The sequence below is a fragment of the Eimeria acervulina genome, genomic scaffold (genome assembly GCF_000499425.1).
Source record: "Eimeria acervulina Houghton genomic scaffold, Eah_scaff416, whole genome shotgun sequence".
Taxonomy (NCBI): domain Eukaryota; phylum Apicomplexa; class Conoidasida; order Eucoccidiorida; family Eimeriidae; genus Eimeria; species Eimeria acervulina.
The window spans coordinates 1-18,216 of NW_013547335.1; the positions used below are offsets into that span (position 1 = coordinate 1).

An 18,216-nucleotide genomic window follows, 5' to 3' on the forward strand; every position below is an offset into this window, starting at 1 on the left:
TAGATATATATATAGCTATATATATATATATATATATATATACATATAGATATAGATATATTATTTAGATTAGTTATATATGTATATGTATATATAAATAATACATCCTTTTAGAGAGATACACTACTAAGGTATATATTATATATAATATATATATAATATATACATATATATAGTATATAATATATATATATATATATACATATATATATGTATATACATATATATATAAGTAAATATATAATTATATAACTGGAGATGCGCATGTGCGGCTGCACGGTATTATATATCGGGTTTCTGAGGGAACTGAGCACATCTTGCTGTTTGCTGCTGCTGCTGCTGCTGCAGCTGCTGCATGGTGCTGCTGCTGCTGCTGCTGCTGCTGCTTTACGCCAGCAGCAGCTGAAGGTACTGCGCACGTGGAGCAGTTTGCTGCTGCTACTTTTGCTGCTGCTTCACGCTCGCAGCAGCTCTGCTGTTTGCTGCTGCTCTTGCTGCTGCTGCTCCTGCTGCCTCACGCCCGCAGCAGCTCTGCTGTTTGCTGCTGCAGCAGCTGCTGCAGCTCCTCAGCAGAAGAGGCCCACCTACATAGCCTTGACTGTAGGGCTTGAATGCTGCATGCAGTACAAACAAAACAGCAACAAATCGTTGCTTCTTTATGTAGTCTTCTTTGTTTTGCTGCTGTCTTTAATTATGCTTTACTCTCTGCATACACTTCACTTCATTGAAAGTTATATACACGCACATCCTCTCTATAAACTGTGTCTACAAACTATATATATATATATAATATATATATTATATATACACAAACAGTTGATAACAGAACGAAGGATAGTTTGCTGCAGCTCCTGCGGTGTATATACAGCTGAATTAGCAGAAAATATTTATATGTATACATACATATATAAATATATACATATACATATACATATGTATACACATATACATATACATACACATGCACATACATGCATACACATATATATATATATACAGATATACATATAAATATATAAATATATATATATATACAGATATATGTATATACATATAAACATATATACATATGCATACATATATATATATATATATATATGTATACATAAAACACACGTATACATATACATATGAACATATATACACATAAATATATATATATATATATATATATAAACATAAACATATATACATATACATATAAACATATATGCATATAAATATATATAAATATATATATATATATATAAGCGTATTTGGGGTGTATAGGCACCTTTCAGCGTCTGTAAGGAGAACGGGTTTAACCCAGTGCAGCGCAACAGTTTTATTAACTTGATTTATTTTGCCTCGAATTAATTGCTGAGCCATCGCAGATAAAATAATTTTTTCTACTTCATTATCGGGGACGTCGCAAGCTTCAGAGATTGCAGCAAAAGAAAGGGCACGAGAAGGATCTAATCTCCCGCTGCTGCTGCTGCTGCTGCTGCTGTTGCTGTTGCTGTTGCTGTTGCTGCTGCTGCTGTTGCTGTTGTCGCTGCTGCTGCGGGCAGCAGCACCTGCTGTGCTGCTAGTAAAGGCTAAACGAAGAAGAGCTGTTGCTGCTGCTTTCTTTTGTATAGCGGGGATATGAGCAGATAACTCCTAAGAGATAAATAAAAAATAAATACAAGTAAGAGCAAATATATTTATTTATATTTATATATTTATTTATTAGCTTCATTAAATAAAAATAAAGACGCAAAACAAACACCAAACAAATACATAAAATATAAACAAAAGAAGCAGCAGCAAACAAAAATAATATTTTAAATATATAAACTTGCACAAGCACTGATACAACCAATAAGGAGATGCAGAGACGAAAAAGAAATATGTTTTTAGGGTTTGTTGTGGCTTGTTATTTGTCTCTGAATGAGGGTTTAGGGTTTAGGGTTTGCTGCAGTTTGTTGTCTGTCTCTAGATTAGGGTTTAGGGTTTGATGGTGCTTGTTTAGGGTTTCCTGTGGTTTGTTATATGTCTATGGACTAGGGTTTAGGGTTTAGGGTTTAGGGTTTGCAAGGGTTTGTTTAGTTTAGGGTTTACTGCAGCTTTCTGCTGGTCTCTAGAATACGGTTTAGGGTTTAGGGTTTGCAGTAGTGTTAGGGTTTAGGGTTTAGGGTTTGTAGCAGTGTTAGGGTTTAGGGTTTGTAGCAGTGTTAGGGATTAGGGTTTGCAGTGGTGTTAGGGTTTAGGGTTTAGGGTTTAGGGTTTGATAGACATATTGGAGTGTATCTGCAGCTTACCGACTGCATAATATCTCTCTCGTACTCGGCAAAAGTTTTATTAAACTTTTTAATGCTGCCTTCTGCTACACTTTTTAATAGTTCAAAGACAAACAAAGAAGAGGGGCTTCGCTCCCAGGCTTCTCGGACAATCGCTTGCTGCAGCTGAAGATAACAGATAAACAAACAAACAATAAATATAAAAAATAAATATATAAATATAAATATATATATATATATAAATATAAATATATATATATATATATATATTATGTAATGTATATACAGACTATATAGTATATATAATGCATATATATATAATGTATATATAACTATAGACATAATAAAATATATAATATATACAATGTAATACAGATAATAAAATATATAATATATACAATGTAATACAGATAATAAATCATATAATATATACAATGTAATACAGATAATAAATTATATAATATATACAATGTAATACAGATAATAAATTATATAATATATACAATGTAATACAGATAATAAAATATATAATATATACAATGTAATACAGATAATAAATCATATAATATGTGCAGCATAAGAAAACAAAGACAGACAAAAACAAAAAACAACAAACAAATAAACAAAATAAACAACGAAATAAACAAAACGTTTAAAAAGAAATAATAATAATAAAATAAATAAATAAAATAAATAAATAAATAAATAAATAATTAATTAATTAATTAAAAAGGAGACAGTCTCCTCACCAACTCGCCGAAGTTAAAAACCTCCGGGGCTATGAGAGCAGCAACAGCAATTTGTCTAGCTAGAGCAAACCGTTCTTTTTCTTTTAATGTATCTATAAATAAATAAATATAAATAAATATAAATAAATAAATAAATATAAATAAATTAATATAAATACATATGTGTAGATGAATATATTAATAAACGTACAATAAGAAATAACCTTTCTCTTTCTTTTAACGTATCTATAAATAAATAAATAAATATAAATAAATAAATGTAAGCATATATGAATATAGATATACAAACATACGAGTAAATTAATGTGAAGTGAACAACGATAAAATAAACAAAGACATTTGCTGCAAACCGTAATATACGAATGCTCCTCTATTCTATAAACCCTAAACCCTAAACCCTAAACCCTAAACCCTAAACCCTAGACTCACTGGCGGAGGTGTATGCGAGGAAGAAGAGCGTCTCGCGGCAAAAGTCGCCATACTTGTTCCGTGCCTGAAGGCCGCAAACCCTAAACCCTAAACCCTAAACCCTAAACCCTAAACCCTAAACCCTAACCCCTAACCCCTTGAAGCCCCTTTTATACCCTGATAAAGCCCTATAACCAGCGGTAATTAAAGGGGCTTTCTGCAGTGAATAAACAAATAAAACAAAATAAAAATAAAATAAAAATAAACAGAACAAGAGAAGGAAACGCTCAGCAGCAAGAAGAAATAATCAAAACAAACAACCAACAACACACAAAACAAATAGATTAATATAAATTAAATTAAAATAAAGTAAAACAAACCTTATCTATTTCAGCTTGAGCTCTATGAATAAAAGAATGAAGAATAGGGTCTGGCGAGCGAATATCTTTTAATTGCTTTTTAGCTGCTTCAAGTAATTCCTGTGCTTGCTGCAGCTGCTGCAGCTGCTGCTCTTCCTGCTGCTGCTGCTGCTGCTGCTGGGTCTTTGCTATTAAATAGCTCTTTAATGCATGCAAGAAGCAGCGTGCTGCAGCAGAAGACAGCCCCTTCTCTTGCTGGCTGTCTCCTTGTAATAATTTGCTATGAGAGCTTTTCTTGTTTTGTGTCTCTGCTTTAAGCTTCTCAATAAATAATAAACCTGCTTCAGCAGCTGCATGCAATAATAAATAAATAAATAATAAATAAATTAATTAATTAATTAATAGATACATACAGAGGTGAATAAATAAAAATAAATACATACATACACAAAAAAATAGATTAAATAAATAAATAAACAAAAAGATAAAATAAATAAATAAAGAAATAAATAAGCATGTAAACAAACAATCAAACAGACATAAATAAATAAATAAATAAAATATATATATATATAGATAGGGGTCTTCTTTATTATAGGCGAATAAATTGATACAGACAAAGACATACACTACAATTAAAAAACAAAAAAATAAATATAAATAAACATAAATATAAATAAACAAACAAAATAACTATCCGCAAGAGCAGCAGCAACAAAAAACAGCAGCAACACTGCAGCAGCAGCAACACTGCAGCAGCAGCAGCAGCAGCAGCAGCAGCAGCAGCAGCAGCAGCAGCAGCAACACTGTAGCATTGCAGCAGCAGCAGCAGCAGCAGCAACAGCAGCTTACGTATATCTGCAAGTAGCCCTGCACAGAGCTTTAATATTCTTAGGGAGTCTACTTGAGCGACGAGCTCAGCAGCAAAAGAAAGAAAGAGTTTAAATTGTTTGTCTAAGGCGATAGATGGAGGGGGTAAACCCAAAGAAGACTGCAGCAGCTGCAGCTGAGGTGTACTTGAGCTGTCTACGCTGTCGCTTAGTTGTATACAATAAGCAAAAGCATCTGTTAACTCGTTATATAATCTGTAAACAAACAAACAATTGTAATTATATTTACTTTTTTATATTCATCTAGTGCACAGCTTCGCATGCACACATCTCAAACACACACGTCATCTCTTAAAAGAAAGAAATAATAAACAATATGCTGCAGCAGCAACAACGAAGCACCAGCAGCAACAGCAGCAGCAACAACAGCAGCAGCAACAGCAGCTGCAGCAACAGCAGCAACAGCAGCAGGATGGCATAACAAAGAATGGGTTCACGCCTTCTCAACTTTAAACCCTAAACCCTAGACCCTAAACCCTAAACCCTAAACCCTAAACCCTCGCTGTGTGTGTTACTTGGCTTCATGAAGCTTCTGCAAGTATTCAATTGCTGCTTTTGCGCTGGGGTTTGCTGCTGCTTCCGCCTGCAGCTCAGCAGCAAAAGGCTGCGGTGGGTCTTTCAGCAACTGCTGCAGCCAATCAGGACAATCACAAACCCCGTCCACCTCCATTCTTCTTCTTCTTCTGCTGCTGCTGCTGCTGCTGCTGGTGCTGCTGCTGCTTGTGCTGCTGCTGCTGCTGGTGCCGCTGGTGCTGCTGCAGCTGGTGCTGGTACTGCTGCTGCTCGTGCTGGTGGTGTTGGTGCTGCTGCTGCTTTGCTGCAGTGTTTGCTGCAGCAGCAGATTATTGCTGCAGGTGCAAAGAAGAGTAAATAGATTGGGGTGTATCGATAACAGGCGAGACAGCTAATGCATATAGACAGGCATAGGTCTGTCTACAGCGGAGGGTAAGGGGTTCAATAGAAGCCCTCACAGCAACAGTTCTTTAGAAAGAACCTTTAATACACAAAATAAAAGATAATATTAGAGAATAAACACAAAAAAGAAGCTCTGAAGACCCTCAAATACAGCACAATTAACGCAGTCGCCAGCGGGAGTCTGCTCAAAGCCCCAGCACTATTCTGAGGAGAAGAGGCGTAGAAAAAGAAAAAAAGAAGCAGAAAATAATAAATTATATTGAATTAAATTAAATTTAATTAAATTAAATAGATTTATCTCAAAATTTTATCCTATTTAATGGCTATTTTACTAACCAAACAAACCTCAAGCTGCGTATACACCCCAAGCCCCAGTGTAATTGAATGCCCTCAGGGGTCTACACACCTGTTTTTTGTTTCTTAAACTTAAAACAATTAAAACTCAGAACGTCTTTTCTTTTTGCATCGCCTCATTAGGAATTTGCTGCGCCTGTTGCTGCTGCTGCCGCTGCTGCTTCTGCTTTATCTTCTGCTGTTGTAGCTGTTGCTGCTGCAGCAGCAGCTGCTGCTGTTGCTGCTGTAGCTGAATCAGCAGCAGCAGTTGTTGTACCCCGTGTAAGGAAGGCCAGCAGCAGCTGCTGCTGCTGCATGCATGCACTGGAGTGTCTATACACCTGCCTGCAAATGGGGCCCTCCAGCTGCTGCTGCTCCTTTCATTCTCGTAGATGTATGCAGGTTGGCGGTCTTCGATTTCTGCTGCACGTTAATCCCGGTGCTCCTCCCCCTCCAGCAGGCAGCAGCCGCTGCTGCTGCAGCAGAGACTGCACCAGCAGCAATGCATGCAGCAGCACCTATGGTCGCCAGCAGCAGCAGCAGCAGCAGCAGCAGCAGCAACAGCAGAGTGTAACAAGTGATGAAGGCACACAAAATGGAGACGCAAACGCCGTCAAAAGCAAAAGGCGCTGCACCGAAGCAAACTCTTTTCAACAGCAGCAGCTGCAGCAGCAGCAGCAGCAGCAGCGGCAAATATCCGATAGCTATCAAGATGCATCATCTGAGGAGTTGAAATGCAGAAGAGTTCGCCCCCATGGCCTACTTGCACACCACCACAAGCAGCAGCAGCAGCAGCAGCAACAGCAGCAGCAGCAGCAGCAAGGAGGATGCCCCCGTTGCGGTTGCAAGGGTGTTCTCCCTGGCTATGCTGCTGCTGCAGCAGCAGCAGCTGCTGCAGCATCAGCTGCTGCTTTTACTCCTGTTTATTCACCTCACTGTCCCCGACGCCTCTTCTCTGTTAATGCAGGAGACCCTAAACTTTATGTTGGTGGGGGCTCTATTAATCTTGCTTTTCTTCAAGCCTTACAACAGAGCCCCAAACACAAACAAACACAAAAAACAATATCAAACAAACCCTATAAACTACCCTCAGCAGAACTCACAAGGGGCCCCCAAGGGGGCCCCCCAGGGGGCTTCACAGGGGGCCCTCTAGGTGGCTGCTCAGAGGAAGCTACGGGGGGCTCCTCAGGGGGCCCCACAGGGGGCCCCACAAAGGGCCCCTCAGGGGGCCCCCCAGGGGGCCCCTCTGGAGCTGCTGCAGGGGGCCCCTTAGGGGGCCCCTTAGAGGGGCCGCATTGGATTGCTGATTTGCATATGAAGAGTGATTGGGGGAGCTTGATGGGGGCCCTTCATTTATCTGTTTTAAATGCAGCAAGAGAATCTAATACAGCTACTGCTATGATGAAGTGCAGGGGGCCCCCTGTAGAGGGTCTAGGGGGCCCCCCTTCAATGGGGGACCCCAGTCTATGGAGTACCCCTTTTTGCTGCTTATACGGTATGACCCCTAGAGAAGAAGAAAGGAGACAGTTCGATATAAAGGACACAGATGCATTTGTTTGTCTCTCTCTCATTCGCAGCAGCAAGAGACCCCTACATCCTAACAACTTCGGCATGGCGTATGTTGTGGGCCCCAAGGGGTGGGCGTACACCCCAGAGAAATTCTATCAAACACGTAAGCAGCAGCAGCAATAACAGCAGCAGCAGCAGCAATAACAGCAACAGCAGCAGCAGCAATAACAGCAACAGCAGCAGCAGCAATAACAGCAGCAGCAGCAGCAATAACAGCAGCAGCAGCAGCAATAACAGCAGAAGCAGCAGTAACAGCAGAAGTTACAGCAGCAGAAGCAGCAGCACTAACAGCGACAGCAGCAGCAGCAGCAATAACAGTAGCAGCAGCAGCAGCAGCAGAACTAACAGTAGCAGCAGCAACAGTAGTATTAGTAGTAGGACTTGCACAATTAGCAGCATTAGCAGCAGCAGCAGCAGCAGAATTGTTTGTTTGCTGCTGCATTGTGTTATGTTTGCTGCAGTCTTTGTTTTGTCTCGGAATCTCCTTCGTTTGATTCTTCTCTTTAATGATATGCACACCCAAGGGGGCCCCCAAGGGGCCCCCAAAGGGGGCCCCTTTGGGGGCCCCCCTGTGCAGCAGTTGCGAGTACCCTTAGTATCTGGAGGTGTATTTAAGGGCGACAAAGACGCTTTTTTAATTGCTGCTGCGCTTATAAGAGGGTTTTTTGCTGCTGCAGAAGAATGGAGACAGCGCAGCAAAAGAAGAGGGGCCCCCGGGGGCCCCCTAATGCAGCAAGGGTTGGGTGGTAAAGAAGAGGGGGGCCCCCTGTCTTTAAATAATAAAGATGCAGCAAGTGCAAACGAAGATAAGAACAGCACCCTGACCGTTGCTTCAGAACCTGTAGCAGCAGCAGCAGCAGCAGACGGGGACGGGGGTGGGGGCCCCCTACAGGGGCCCCTAAGAGGCCCCAGTGGGGCCCCCCAACACGGAGAGGAGCGCAGCAAACCAACAAACGAAAACTCCTACGCAAAGGGGGCCCCTTCAAATGCTGCTGCTGGCTGCATGGGGACAGACTGCAGCAGCAGCAGCAGCAGCAGCAGCACGAACTGCAACAGCAGCAGCAGCACAAGCAGCAGCAGCAGCAGCAGCAGCAGGAACGGCAACGACAACGGGTGCTGCAGCAGTAGCAACAGCATCAGCAACAACAGCAGCAAGGACTGCAGCAGCAGCAGCAGCAGCTGCTGCTGCTGCTGCTGCTGCTGCTGCACATTCGAGGGTGATGATTGCTTTCCTGTTATTGAACTGGCTAAAGTAAATGGAGATGTCTTCTACAAGGCTTTAATTCATTTGTTTAAAGAACAACAAGCAGGGGGGGACCTAGGGGCCCCCCCTTCTGCCTCTATGAGTACACGGGGGGCCCCAAGGGGCCCCCATGGGCTCCCTAGAGGCCTCTAGGGGCCCCCAAGAGAACCCTAGGGGCCCCCAAGGGGCCCGAGGGAGGGGCCCCAGGGGCTTCTAAGGGGCCCCTAGGGAGGGGCCCTAGGGGTTTCTAAGGGGCCCCTAGGCTAGGGCGGGGCCCTAGGGGCTTCTAAGGGGCCCCCAGGGGGCCCTCAAGGGGCCCCCAGGGGACCACTTTAGGGGCCCTCAAGGGCCCCTAAAGTGGTCCAAAGGGCCCCTAAGGGCCCTCAAGGGCCCCTGAAGGGTTTCTAGGGGCCCCTAGGGGCCCCCTAAGATCCCCTCAGTTCTTCGAAGGGCCCCCAACATCCAAGGGGAGCCCCTAAGGGCCTCCAGAGACAGTCAGGGGGCCCCAAGGGGCCCCCAAAGAGCTCTCAGATGCAGTAAGGGGGCCCCCAAGGGGCCCCCGAGGGCCTATTGATGCAGTTAAGGGGCCCCCAAGGGGCCCCCGAGAGCGTGGGCCCCCTCTTTTAAATCCTTGGGGGGAAGGGGGCCCCCTAAGAGGGACAGGACTGGGGGCCCTCTACGAGAGTAAAAGAAACAAAATTATTTTTATTTTAAAATCTTATGCAGTTTTAGTTGGATAACAGGTCTATGTACACCTGAAGAAATATATTTATTGTATTTTACTGTTAACTCTTCCTTTATAAATATAAAAAAGTAGGTGTTTATACAAAATATATCATAAATATAGATAAGTAATTGTATATATACATATATATAATGTATATATATATATATATATTTGTATATAAAGAGCATTCTCTATGAACAGCAGCTAACAGGTGAATGCAGGAGTCCCTTGAGTTCTGCTGCCTCTTTATTTTTATTTATATATTTATTATTATTATTATTATTATTATTATTATTATTATTATTATTGCTTCTTTGTTTTTTGTTTTTGTTTGCGGTGGTGTGGGGCGAGGAGAAGTCTGTTTAAATGTTTGTTTGTTTTTTTTGTTATTGCCCCTAAAGAAGTATAATACTTTTCTTACAAATAAAATATATATTTTCTGTTTATCTGCTTTTATTATGCAGCCCCATTTGCTTGCATGCAGTCGCCTTGCATGCAGAGGAGGCCTCTCTACTTCTGGGGCTATTAGTAATAAGATTAATAATTATTAAAGAAAGAAGAGGATGAAAGATAGATACACAGACAGCTAGCTAGCTATGTAGCTAGCTAGCTAGCTATATAGATACATACAGAGAGACAGAGAGACAGAGAGAGACAGAGATAGAGACAGAGACAGAGAGACAGATGGAGAGAGACAGAGACAGAAAGGAGACAGCAAAGAGCACCGCACTTCAGCAGCAGTTCCAGGGGTATTTAAATATATTTTAAATTGAGTTTGTTATTTGTATTTATTATTTTGTCTGTTTGTTTATTACATTATTTATTTATAACGCCTTGCGAACAAAGACAAAAAAATAAAACCCCAAAGGGTTTATTCTTCTCTCCTTCCGATTACTTTTAAGGGTTTTTCACAACAAAGCCCCAAACTCGCATGCATGCAGCGAAAGATCTTTAGATAATTTTTACTTAATGAAGTGCTTTATCTCGCCCGGTTGCAGGAGAGACTTCAGGGTTTAGGGTTTGGGGTGTAGAGCCTAGGGTTTAGGGTTTAGGGTTTGCAATCCACATTTCCAGGGTTTGTTTAGGGTTTAGGGTATTATTTGTTGCAGTATCTTGTTAATTTTTTGCTCGCTGTGGTCTTTTCTATGGTGGTTTAGGGTTTAGGGTTTAGGGTTTAGGGTTTAGGGTTTAGGGTTTAGAAAATTAGGGTTGGAGGTTTAGGTTTTAGGGTCTCGCTGTAACGTTTAGGGCTTAGGGTTTATTGTCTACTGCTTAGGGTGTAGTGTTTAGTGCTCATTGTTTAGGGTTTAGTGTTTATTGTTTAGGGTCTAGGGTGTAGGGTTTAGGGTTTAGTGTTTAGGGTTTAGGGTTTAGGGCTTCGCTCTTAGGGTTTGCCGTTTGCAGTTTATTCCCTAGAGTTTTAGGTTTAGAGTTCAGATTTTAGTGCTTGCTTTTTAGGGTTTAGGGTTTAGGGTTTAGGGTTTAGGGTTTAGGGTTTAGGGTTTAGGGTTTAGGGTTTATGTGGCAGAGCCGCCACCGACCCTGTCCAATCACCACCCCAGTAGCCCTTATTGTCGAACTGCATGCAGTTATTTTCTGTCTTTGTTTAAATTTATATTAATTTAAATATCTTTTTCTTTTTATTTTTGTATGGTCTCCCCTATTCTGCGTTTCCTCCTTCTCCGTGTACAATTGCAGGGGTCTAGGGTTTAGGGTTTAGGGTTTAGGGTTTAGGGTTTGGGGGTTGCCGCCCCTCTTCCTCCTACCTGTCTGCATGCGCTTGAATTGCAAAAAAAGAATTTAAATTCATATTTATATAAACCCTTTAGAAAGCTCCATCCTAAACTGTAAACCCTAAACCCTAAACCCTCAGGAGGCCCCCCCTCCCCAGCTGCGACGCGCCGGGGGCTAGGGTTTAGGGTTTAGGGTTTAGGGTTTAGCACAATGCTGACCAAGCCCAAACGCAAAGACAAGCACAGAGAGGGCCCCCACCCTGACTCAGTTGCTGCTGCTGCCTCTTCGCATGCAGAAAGAGATATACCCCTGGGGGCCCCCAGGGGGCCCCCCCAGGGGGCCCCCCTTGAAGATGAGGGCCCCCGCAGCAGCAGAAGGCGTAGCAGGAGACTGCGAGATCGCAGCCCTCCAGATTACTCAGCAGATGAGATCCTAGCTCTTGTTGCTCCCCAGCAGCAGCAGCAGCATCAGCAGCAGCAGCAGCAGCAGCAGCGTCAGAAGAAGAGGGGGGCCTCACGTGGGCAGGTCTCCTTAAGACCTTCAGGGCGCCGTCTGCGTAGAGAAGAGGGGAGGGAGGGGGGCCCCCACAGCCACCCTTGGGGCCCCCTTTCTATTAGCAGCAGCGGTGAAGGGGGCCCCCCCTCTCTTCAGGGGCCCCCTGCTGTCTCTAATGGATCTGCAGCATCGTCCTCTTCGTCTCTCAAAGGCTTAAACATAGGCCCCGGTGCAGCAACAGCAGCAGCAGCAACAGCAGCAGCAGCAGCAGATGAAGCTTGCGTACTTGTTCCTCTTAACCAAGCTAGGGCCCTCTTAGCTTGCGCCTCCCCTGCAGCTGTTCAGTTTGCTGCTGCTGCAGCAGCAGCAGCAGCAACAGCAAATCCATACCCCCACGAAGCCCCTCAAGATGCATTTCCTACAGACAGCCGGGGGGCCCCCTGGGGGGCCCCCAGAATACCCGCAGCAAGCCCAGGAGAGGGGCCCCCAGTGCATGCAGCACAGCAGCAAACCCTAGGCATGGGGCCCCCTTACCGATCTACGCATCCTTACAGGTAGAGCTTCATTTATATATCTCTTTGTTGCTGCTTATCTATATATTTATCTGTTATCTTTTTATGTCTTTGTTTGTTTTTTTATTGTAGGCATCCCTCTGCCCCTCTCTCTTCATTTCCTGGGAGCCGTCTACCCTCCTTAGCTCCAGGGGGCCCCCTAGGGGCCCCCCATATGGGGGCCCCCCATGTAGGGGCCCCCCATGTAGGGGCCCCCCATATGGGGGCCCCCCAAGTGGGGGGCCCCTATTCCTTAGGGCCCCCTGGGGGCCCCCCCTCAAACCCTGGCCGGGTAGCTCATAATCGAAACCCTTTCTCTATGCAACACCGTGCAGCAGAGGAGGCCCTCTTTGGGGGGCCCCCAGGGGGCCCTGGGGTGCCCCCTGCTCTGGGTTTCTGCAGGAGACGAAGCAGCAGCGATACTCCTTTGTCGAGGGCTTCGCCATTAAAGGGGCTTCAAGCAAGGAGACTGTCTCTAAGAGACACACAGGCTCAGAGTTACGCTCAGGGGGCCCCTGCGGGGGCCCCTTGGGGGCCCCCCTCAGGGGCCCCCCTAGGGGCCCCCCATACACCCGAACGGCTCCTACACCCGCATTCATCGAGAGAACTGAACTGCAGCTTTCCCATGCAAGAACAGCAGCAGCAGCAGCAGCAGCAGCAGCAGCATAACATTATGCATAGGATAGAGGCCAGGGGAGCAACTGTAAGGAGGCCCCTGGGGGCCCCTGCATCAGCAGCAACCTCCTGGGGCCCCTCTTCTTCGTTGCCGAGGGCCCCCTCAGCCTTTATGGGGCCCCCCGTTATCAATGTTGACTCCGTAGGGGGCGGGTTTGAAGCATCAACAGCAGCAGCAACAGCAGCAGGAGATGGGGGCCCCTCCATGGGGCCCCTTCTAAGTAGTTCAAGGGATAGGGGCCCCCAGGAGGGGCCCCCCTTCCCGGCCCAGTATAGAGAGACAGAGAGACATGCGTTGAGGGCCCCCGCGCACCTCGTGGGGGCGCTGAGGGCCCCTCCAGACACCCCAGCAGCAGCAGCAGTGCTGCATTTAGAGGGGCCCCCCCAGCCTTTAGGGGCCCCCCAGGAACCCCCTGTAGGCAAGGCTGCTGGGGGCCCCCCTGCTGCGTTTGCTACCCCAGGCTCTTTCAGAAGCTCTCCCTCTATACTCCCCTCTGGGGGCCCCTTCGACGGAGGGCCCCTTGGGGGCCCTCAGGGAGGGGGGCCCCTGGGGGCCCCTCATGTTGGAGGGTCCTTAGGGGGCTCTCACGTTGGGGGGCCCCTAGGGGGCCCTCAAGCAGGGGGGCCCCTAGGGGGCCCTCAGGGAGGGGGGCCCCTTGGGGCCTCCCTTCGTTTTTCTAGGGCTCCGCTGCCTGCATTTGATTCGCTTGCTGCACTGTTAGCGCCTCCTGCGAGTGAAGAGGTGAAGGTAGTTGGAGGGGGTGCTGCAGCAGCAGCAAAAGGGGGGGGGGCCCCCAAGGGGCATGGGGGCCCCCAAACGGTGTCTGGAGTGTACATAGAGGCTGCATTCCCTTCAGGGGCCCCTGTAAGTAAGGGCAGTGGGGGCCCCCCGCAGCAGCAGCAGCAGCAGCAGCAGCCGCAGCAGGTTCTTGCTGCTGTATCTTCTGCAGCAGCAAAAGCAACTCTAAAGGCTGTAGCAGCAGGGAAGGGGCCCCCTGTCTTGAGGCTGCCCTGGAAGGGAGAAGGGGGCCCCCCTCAGGAAGAGACGGGGGCCCCTGAGGGGGTGGGGGGGCCCCCCAGCCCTTTAGTAGAACTTCCTGCTGCAGCAGCGGCTGCAGCAGCAGCTGCTGAGCAGCAAACTGCACTGAGGTCCCCTGTCTCTTCTTCTTCTGTAGAAGGCCTCAAAATGAGTACGCTGTTTATGTTTTGTTTACTGTCTCCTTTTGCTTATTTGTTGTTTGTCTCTCTTTGTTTGATTTTTATCTCTTCTACTGTCTCTTCTCTGTCTCCTCACTCCGCTTGTTTGCTGCTGTTTTTCTCTCTTCTTTTTCATCTATTGTTTGGTGTCTCTCATTTTTGCTGCCTTTTGTATGCTGTCTCCTGTCTCTTCTGCTTCCTATTTGCTGCTGCTGCTGCTGCTGCTGTTTGTTTGTTTGTTTGATTTCAGGTGTCTCTAATCTGCTGCGGGGACCCCAGCAGCAGTCTCCTCTGGCAATTGATGCTGCTGCTGCTGCTCTTGCTGCTGTTAGAATACAGCCTGCAGCACGCGCTGCTGCTGCTGCTGGTCTCCAAGCAGCAGCAGCAGCAGCGGCGCTGCGAAGAGAAGCAGCAGCGCCCGCAGCAGCAGAAGGAGAAGCAGCGGAAGCAGGAGCAGATGCTGTTGCTGCAGCAAGTGGAGCATTAGCAGCAGCAGCAGACTTCATATTGCAGGTCGGGTGTATGCCTGCTGCTGCTGCAGTGTCTCCTTGTGTGTTTGTTTGTCTCCTTCTGCTTTATATATATATATATATATTTATTTATTTATATTTATATGTATGCGTGCCCATTGAACTGCTGTTGCTGCTGCTGTTGCTGCTGTTTGCTTGCGTTGCTGCTGTCTGTTTGCTGCTGGTACGGTTGCTGCAGCTGCAGCATCAGCAGTTGCTGCTGTCTGCAGCGTTTTGTCTCCTTTAGTCTTTTTCTTCTGTCTCCTTTCAGGTGTTAGCAGCAACCCTTGATGCTTCTCGGCTGTCTCTGTTAGAAATGCAGCAAAACAAACAGATATCTCCTCATAAGGCAGAGGCCCTCAGCACTCTCGGTATGTCTGCGGTGTATATACACCTCAGCAATTTGCTGTTTGTTTAGTCTGCTGCTGCTGCTACTTTCAGCAGGCTGCTGCTGCTCATGCTGCTACTGCTGGTGCTGCTGCTACTGCTGCTACTGCTGCTGCTGCTACTGCTGCTGCTGCTACTGCTGCTACTGCTGCTGCTGCTTTCTGTGGAGCGGCGCTCCAGAACTTTGCTAATGCTGCTGCTGCTGCTGCTGCTGCTGTTGCTGTTGCTGTGTGGGTTTGGGGTGTACGTACAGCTGAAGTAGCTGCAGCAGTTGCTGCACAGGAGCTGCAGCAGCGGGTTCAGGGCCTTCGTATATCTGTTGAAGAGAGCATAGAGAGAAAGAGAGACGAAGAAAGGAGACAGAAGAAATCTCTGCTGCAGCAGCAAGGAAGTGCTGCTGCCCTTGAGTCTTTCTTATTGGTGTGCTGTCTCTCTTGTCTTTTTAACTGTCTCCTCCCTTCTTTTACCTTCTTTATCTCTCTCTCTCTTTATCTCTCTCTCTCTGTCTCTCTTATTGTGGTGCTGTCTCTTTTATTTTGTTTTATTTTATTCTATGTTTGTTTATTTTGTTTTATGTTGTTATTTATTTATTTATTTATTTATTTTTTACGTTTTTCTTCTGTCTTTCGCTGCTGGTTTTTTATTTATTTATATTTATCTGTTTATTTTATAGATGCTTTTATTTGTTTACTCTGTGGTTTGCTTATATCTTTATTTTATGTATATATTTATTTATATATTTGTTTGTTTGTTTTATGTTTATTTGATTATTAATAATTTTATTTATTTATTTTGTTTTTTTCTTTGCTTCTGCTGCTGCAGCAACGCGTTGTACAGTGGAGAGGCCACTGGGTGTCTCTACACGCGGCTACATCTAAGTAAGGCAGCAGCAGCAGCAGCAGCAGCAGCAGCAGCAGCAGCAGCAATAGCAGCAGCATTAGCAGCAGCAGCAGCAGCAACAGCAGCAGCTGCAGCACTAGCAGCAGCAAGGAGAGTCGTCTTTCTGTTTGTTTGACTCCTCACCACCTGCAAGAAAGCACAAACCCTAACTAGAGACCAGTTTGCTGCTGCTGCTGCTGCTGCTGCTCTTGCTGCTGCTGCTGCAGGCGGCTGCAGGAGGTTGCAGCAGCACGAAGGCTGCTTCTCTCGTTTCCTCCTGAGTCTCCTTCCCCGGACAAACCCCGCGCTGTACCTGAAAGTAAGTTGAAGTATTGAGGGTTTTCCACTAGGGTTTAGGGTTTAGGGTTTAGGGTTTAGGGTTTAGGGTTTAGGGTTTAGGGTTTAGGGTTTACGGTTTAGCGTTGCGGGCTCATGGTGGCCCTCTACGCTGAGGCGTACGTACACCGGAGCTGCTGCTGCTGCTGCTGCTGCTGCTGCTTGCCTTTTGTTTACGTAGAAGACAAAGAGGAGACAGAAGAAGAAACTGTCGATTGGGGGAGACACCAGCCGAGGACGCTGCAGCAGCTTCAGGTACCTTGCAGCAGCAGCACCAGCAGCAGCAGCAGCACCAGCAGCAGCAACAAAAGGAATAGCAGCAGCAAAAGCAGAAGCAGCAGGGGCATCATGTTGATGTAGTCTAGCACCAGAGGATGCCTCTCCCCTAAACCCTAAACCCTAAACCCTAACGAGTCGCTGCTGTCTGTGAAGGGTTTAGGGGGTGTTGAGGGTTTAGCTGCTGGAGACAGCAAAATCTTTCTTTTATGTCTGCTGCTCAGGCGGAGGCCTTTGCTGCTGCAGAGGAGACGGGGGTGCTGCAGCAGGCGAAGCAAGCTGCTCTTGCTACCAACAGAAAACACCTCCGGAAGATCGAGTCACAGGTCCTTATTAGAGGGTTTAGGGTTTAGGGTTTAGGGTTTAGGGCTGAGGGGTTGGCGTTTGGGGTTTAGGGTATAGGGTTTAGGGTTTAGGGTTTAGGGTTTAGGGTTTAGTGTTATGGTTTGCTGCAGATGGTTCTGCAAGCGTATAATGCAAGGAAGCTGCTGAAGGCTCTCTCAGAGAAGCGGCAAATGCTGGTATGACTTAGGGTTTAGGGTTTAGGGTTTGGGGTTTGGGGTTTAGGGTTTAGGGTTTAGGGTTTAGGGTTTGTGCGTTGCGTTACTAGTCAAGTGATGAGGTGCCCTCACTTGTTATTTGTCTCTGTGCGAGCGTTTCCTGTCTTTGTTCTGCTGCTGCTGCATCATGTCTCGGGTTTAGGGTTTAGGGTTTAGGGTTTGTGGTGTCTGCGCAGCTACGTTTCGCTGCTTTCTTTCATCGCCGCGTAATGCCGGAGACGGACGAGCGGGTTGTTCTCAGCAGGCTGCAGCAGGTGGGTCTGCAGCGTTTAGGGTTTAGGGTTTGGGGTTTAGGGTTTAGGGTTTGTACACAGCTTAGGGTTGAGGGCTTAGAGTTTAGGGTCTTTGGTTTAGGGTTTGGGGTTTGGGGTTAGTGCGCAGTTTAGGGTTTAGGGTTTAGGGTTTGTTGTTTGTGCGCAGCTGCACGTGGGCTCAACGTTGGCAGGAGAGGGGGGGGGCCCCGCAGCAGCAGCAGCAGCAGCTTCTGCAGCAGCTGCTGCTGCAGGCAGCAGAGGGGGTCCGGGGGCCCCACGTCGCAGCTCAGTTGGTGCTTCTTTGTCAGACTCTTCTTTGTTTTCATCGTCGTACCCATACACCCGACGCCCGTCTTCTTTTTGTTTTTCTCTTACATCTCTCTTAACAGATTCATCATCACCTACTCCAGAGATAGGCTCCCCCGAGCAGCAGCAGCAGCAGCAGCAGCAGCAGCAGCAGGAGGTGCAGCAGGGTCAGGGGCGGCCCCACAAGGAGGGGCCCCTGGAGTCAGGCCTTCATATAGAAGGGGCCCCCAGGGTCTGTACACCTGAAAAAGAGAATAACACACACTTGCAGTTGCTGCAGACAGCAGCACAGGAGAGTCGTGAAGCCCCCTCTATTGCACGGAGTGCAGCAGCAGCAGCAACAGCAGCAGCAACAGCAGCAGCAGCAGCGCCTGCAACAGCAGCAGCAGCAGCAGCTGCTGCTGCTGCTGCTGCAGCAACACCCGTAAGACTTGGCGCTGCGAGGCCCCCACTACCCCCTGAGGGTTTTGCGGGGACCTTCTCCCTCCGCAGCCTTGTGGGGTCTCGGCGCATGCGTTGAGGTGTATGTGCACCTCATGAGGTGTACATACACCTCAACTTAGCAGCAAGACGCATTGAAACAAATACATTAATATAGTGGGA

At 46.6% G+C, this 18,216-nt stretch overlaps 3 protein-coding genes across 3 annotated transcripts; 2 read left to right on the forward strand and 1 right to left on the reverse strand.

Moving 5' to 3' along the window:
• Positions 1–3,380: 3,380 nt before the first annotated feature.
• On the reverse strand, positions 3,381–5,337 carry EAH_00037530 (proteasome PCI domain-containing protein, putative; the record flags this gene model as incomplete). Its single annotated transcript, XM_013392023.1, has 5 exons — positions 3,381–3,385; positions 3,440–3,503; positions 3,799–4,127; positions 4,630–4,862; positions 5,183–5,337. 5 exons carry the CDS (start codon positions 5,335–5,337, stop codon positions 3,381–3,383), a joined length of 786 nt encoding a protein of 261 aa, XP_013247477.1.
• A 929-nt stretch (positions 5,338–6,266) lies between these two features.
• On the forward strand, positions 6,267–8,880 carry EAH_00037540 (hypothetical protein, conserved; the record flags this gene model as incomplete). Its single annotated transcript, XM_013392024.1, has 2 exons — positions 6,267–7,587; positions 7,946–8,880. 2 exons carry the CDS (start codon positions 6,267–6,269, stop codon positions 8,878–8,880), a joined length of 2,256 nt encoding a protein of 751 aa, XP_013247478.1.
• Positions 8,881–11,398: 2,518 nt separating this feature from the next.
• On the forward strand, positions 11,399–18,133 carry EAH_00037550 (hypothetical protein, conserved; the record flags this gene model as incomplete). The annotated part of the gene is made up of 12 exons (XM_013392025.1): positions 11,399–12,237; positions 12,328–14,099; positions 14,357–14,619; positions 14,887–14,986; positions 15,256–15,422; positions 15,825–15,880; positions 16,109–16,200; positions 16,399–16,472; positions 16,718–16,819; positions 16,949–17,014; positions 17,230–17,307; positions 17,474–18,133. The coding sequence occupies 12 exons, from the start codon at positions 11,399–11,401 to the stop codon at positions 18,131–18,133; spliced, it is 4,269 nt and encodes a 1,422-aa protein (XP_013247479.1).
• Positions 18,134–18,216: the final 83 nt, after the last annotated feature.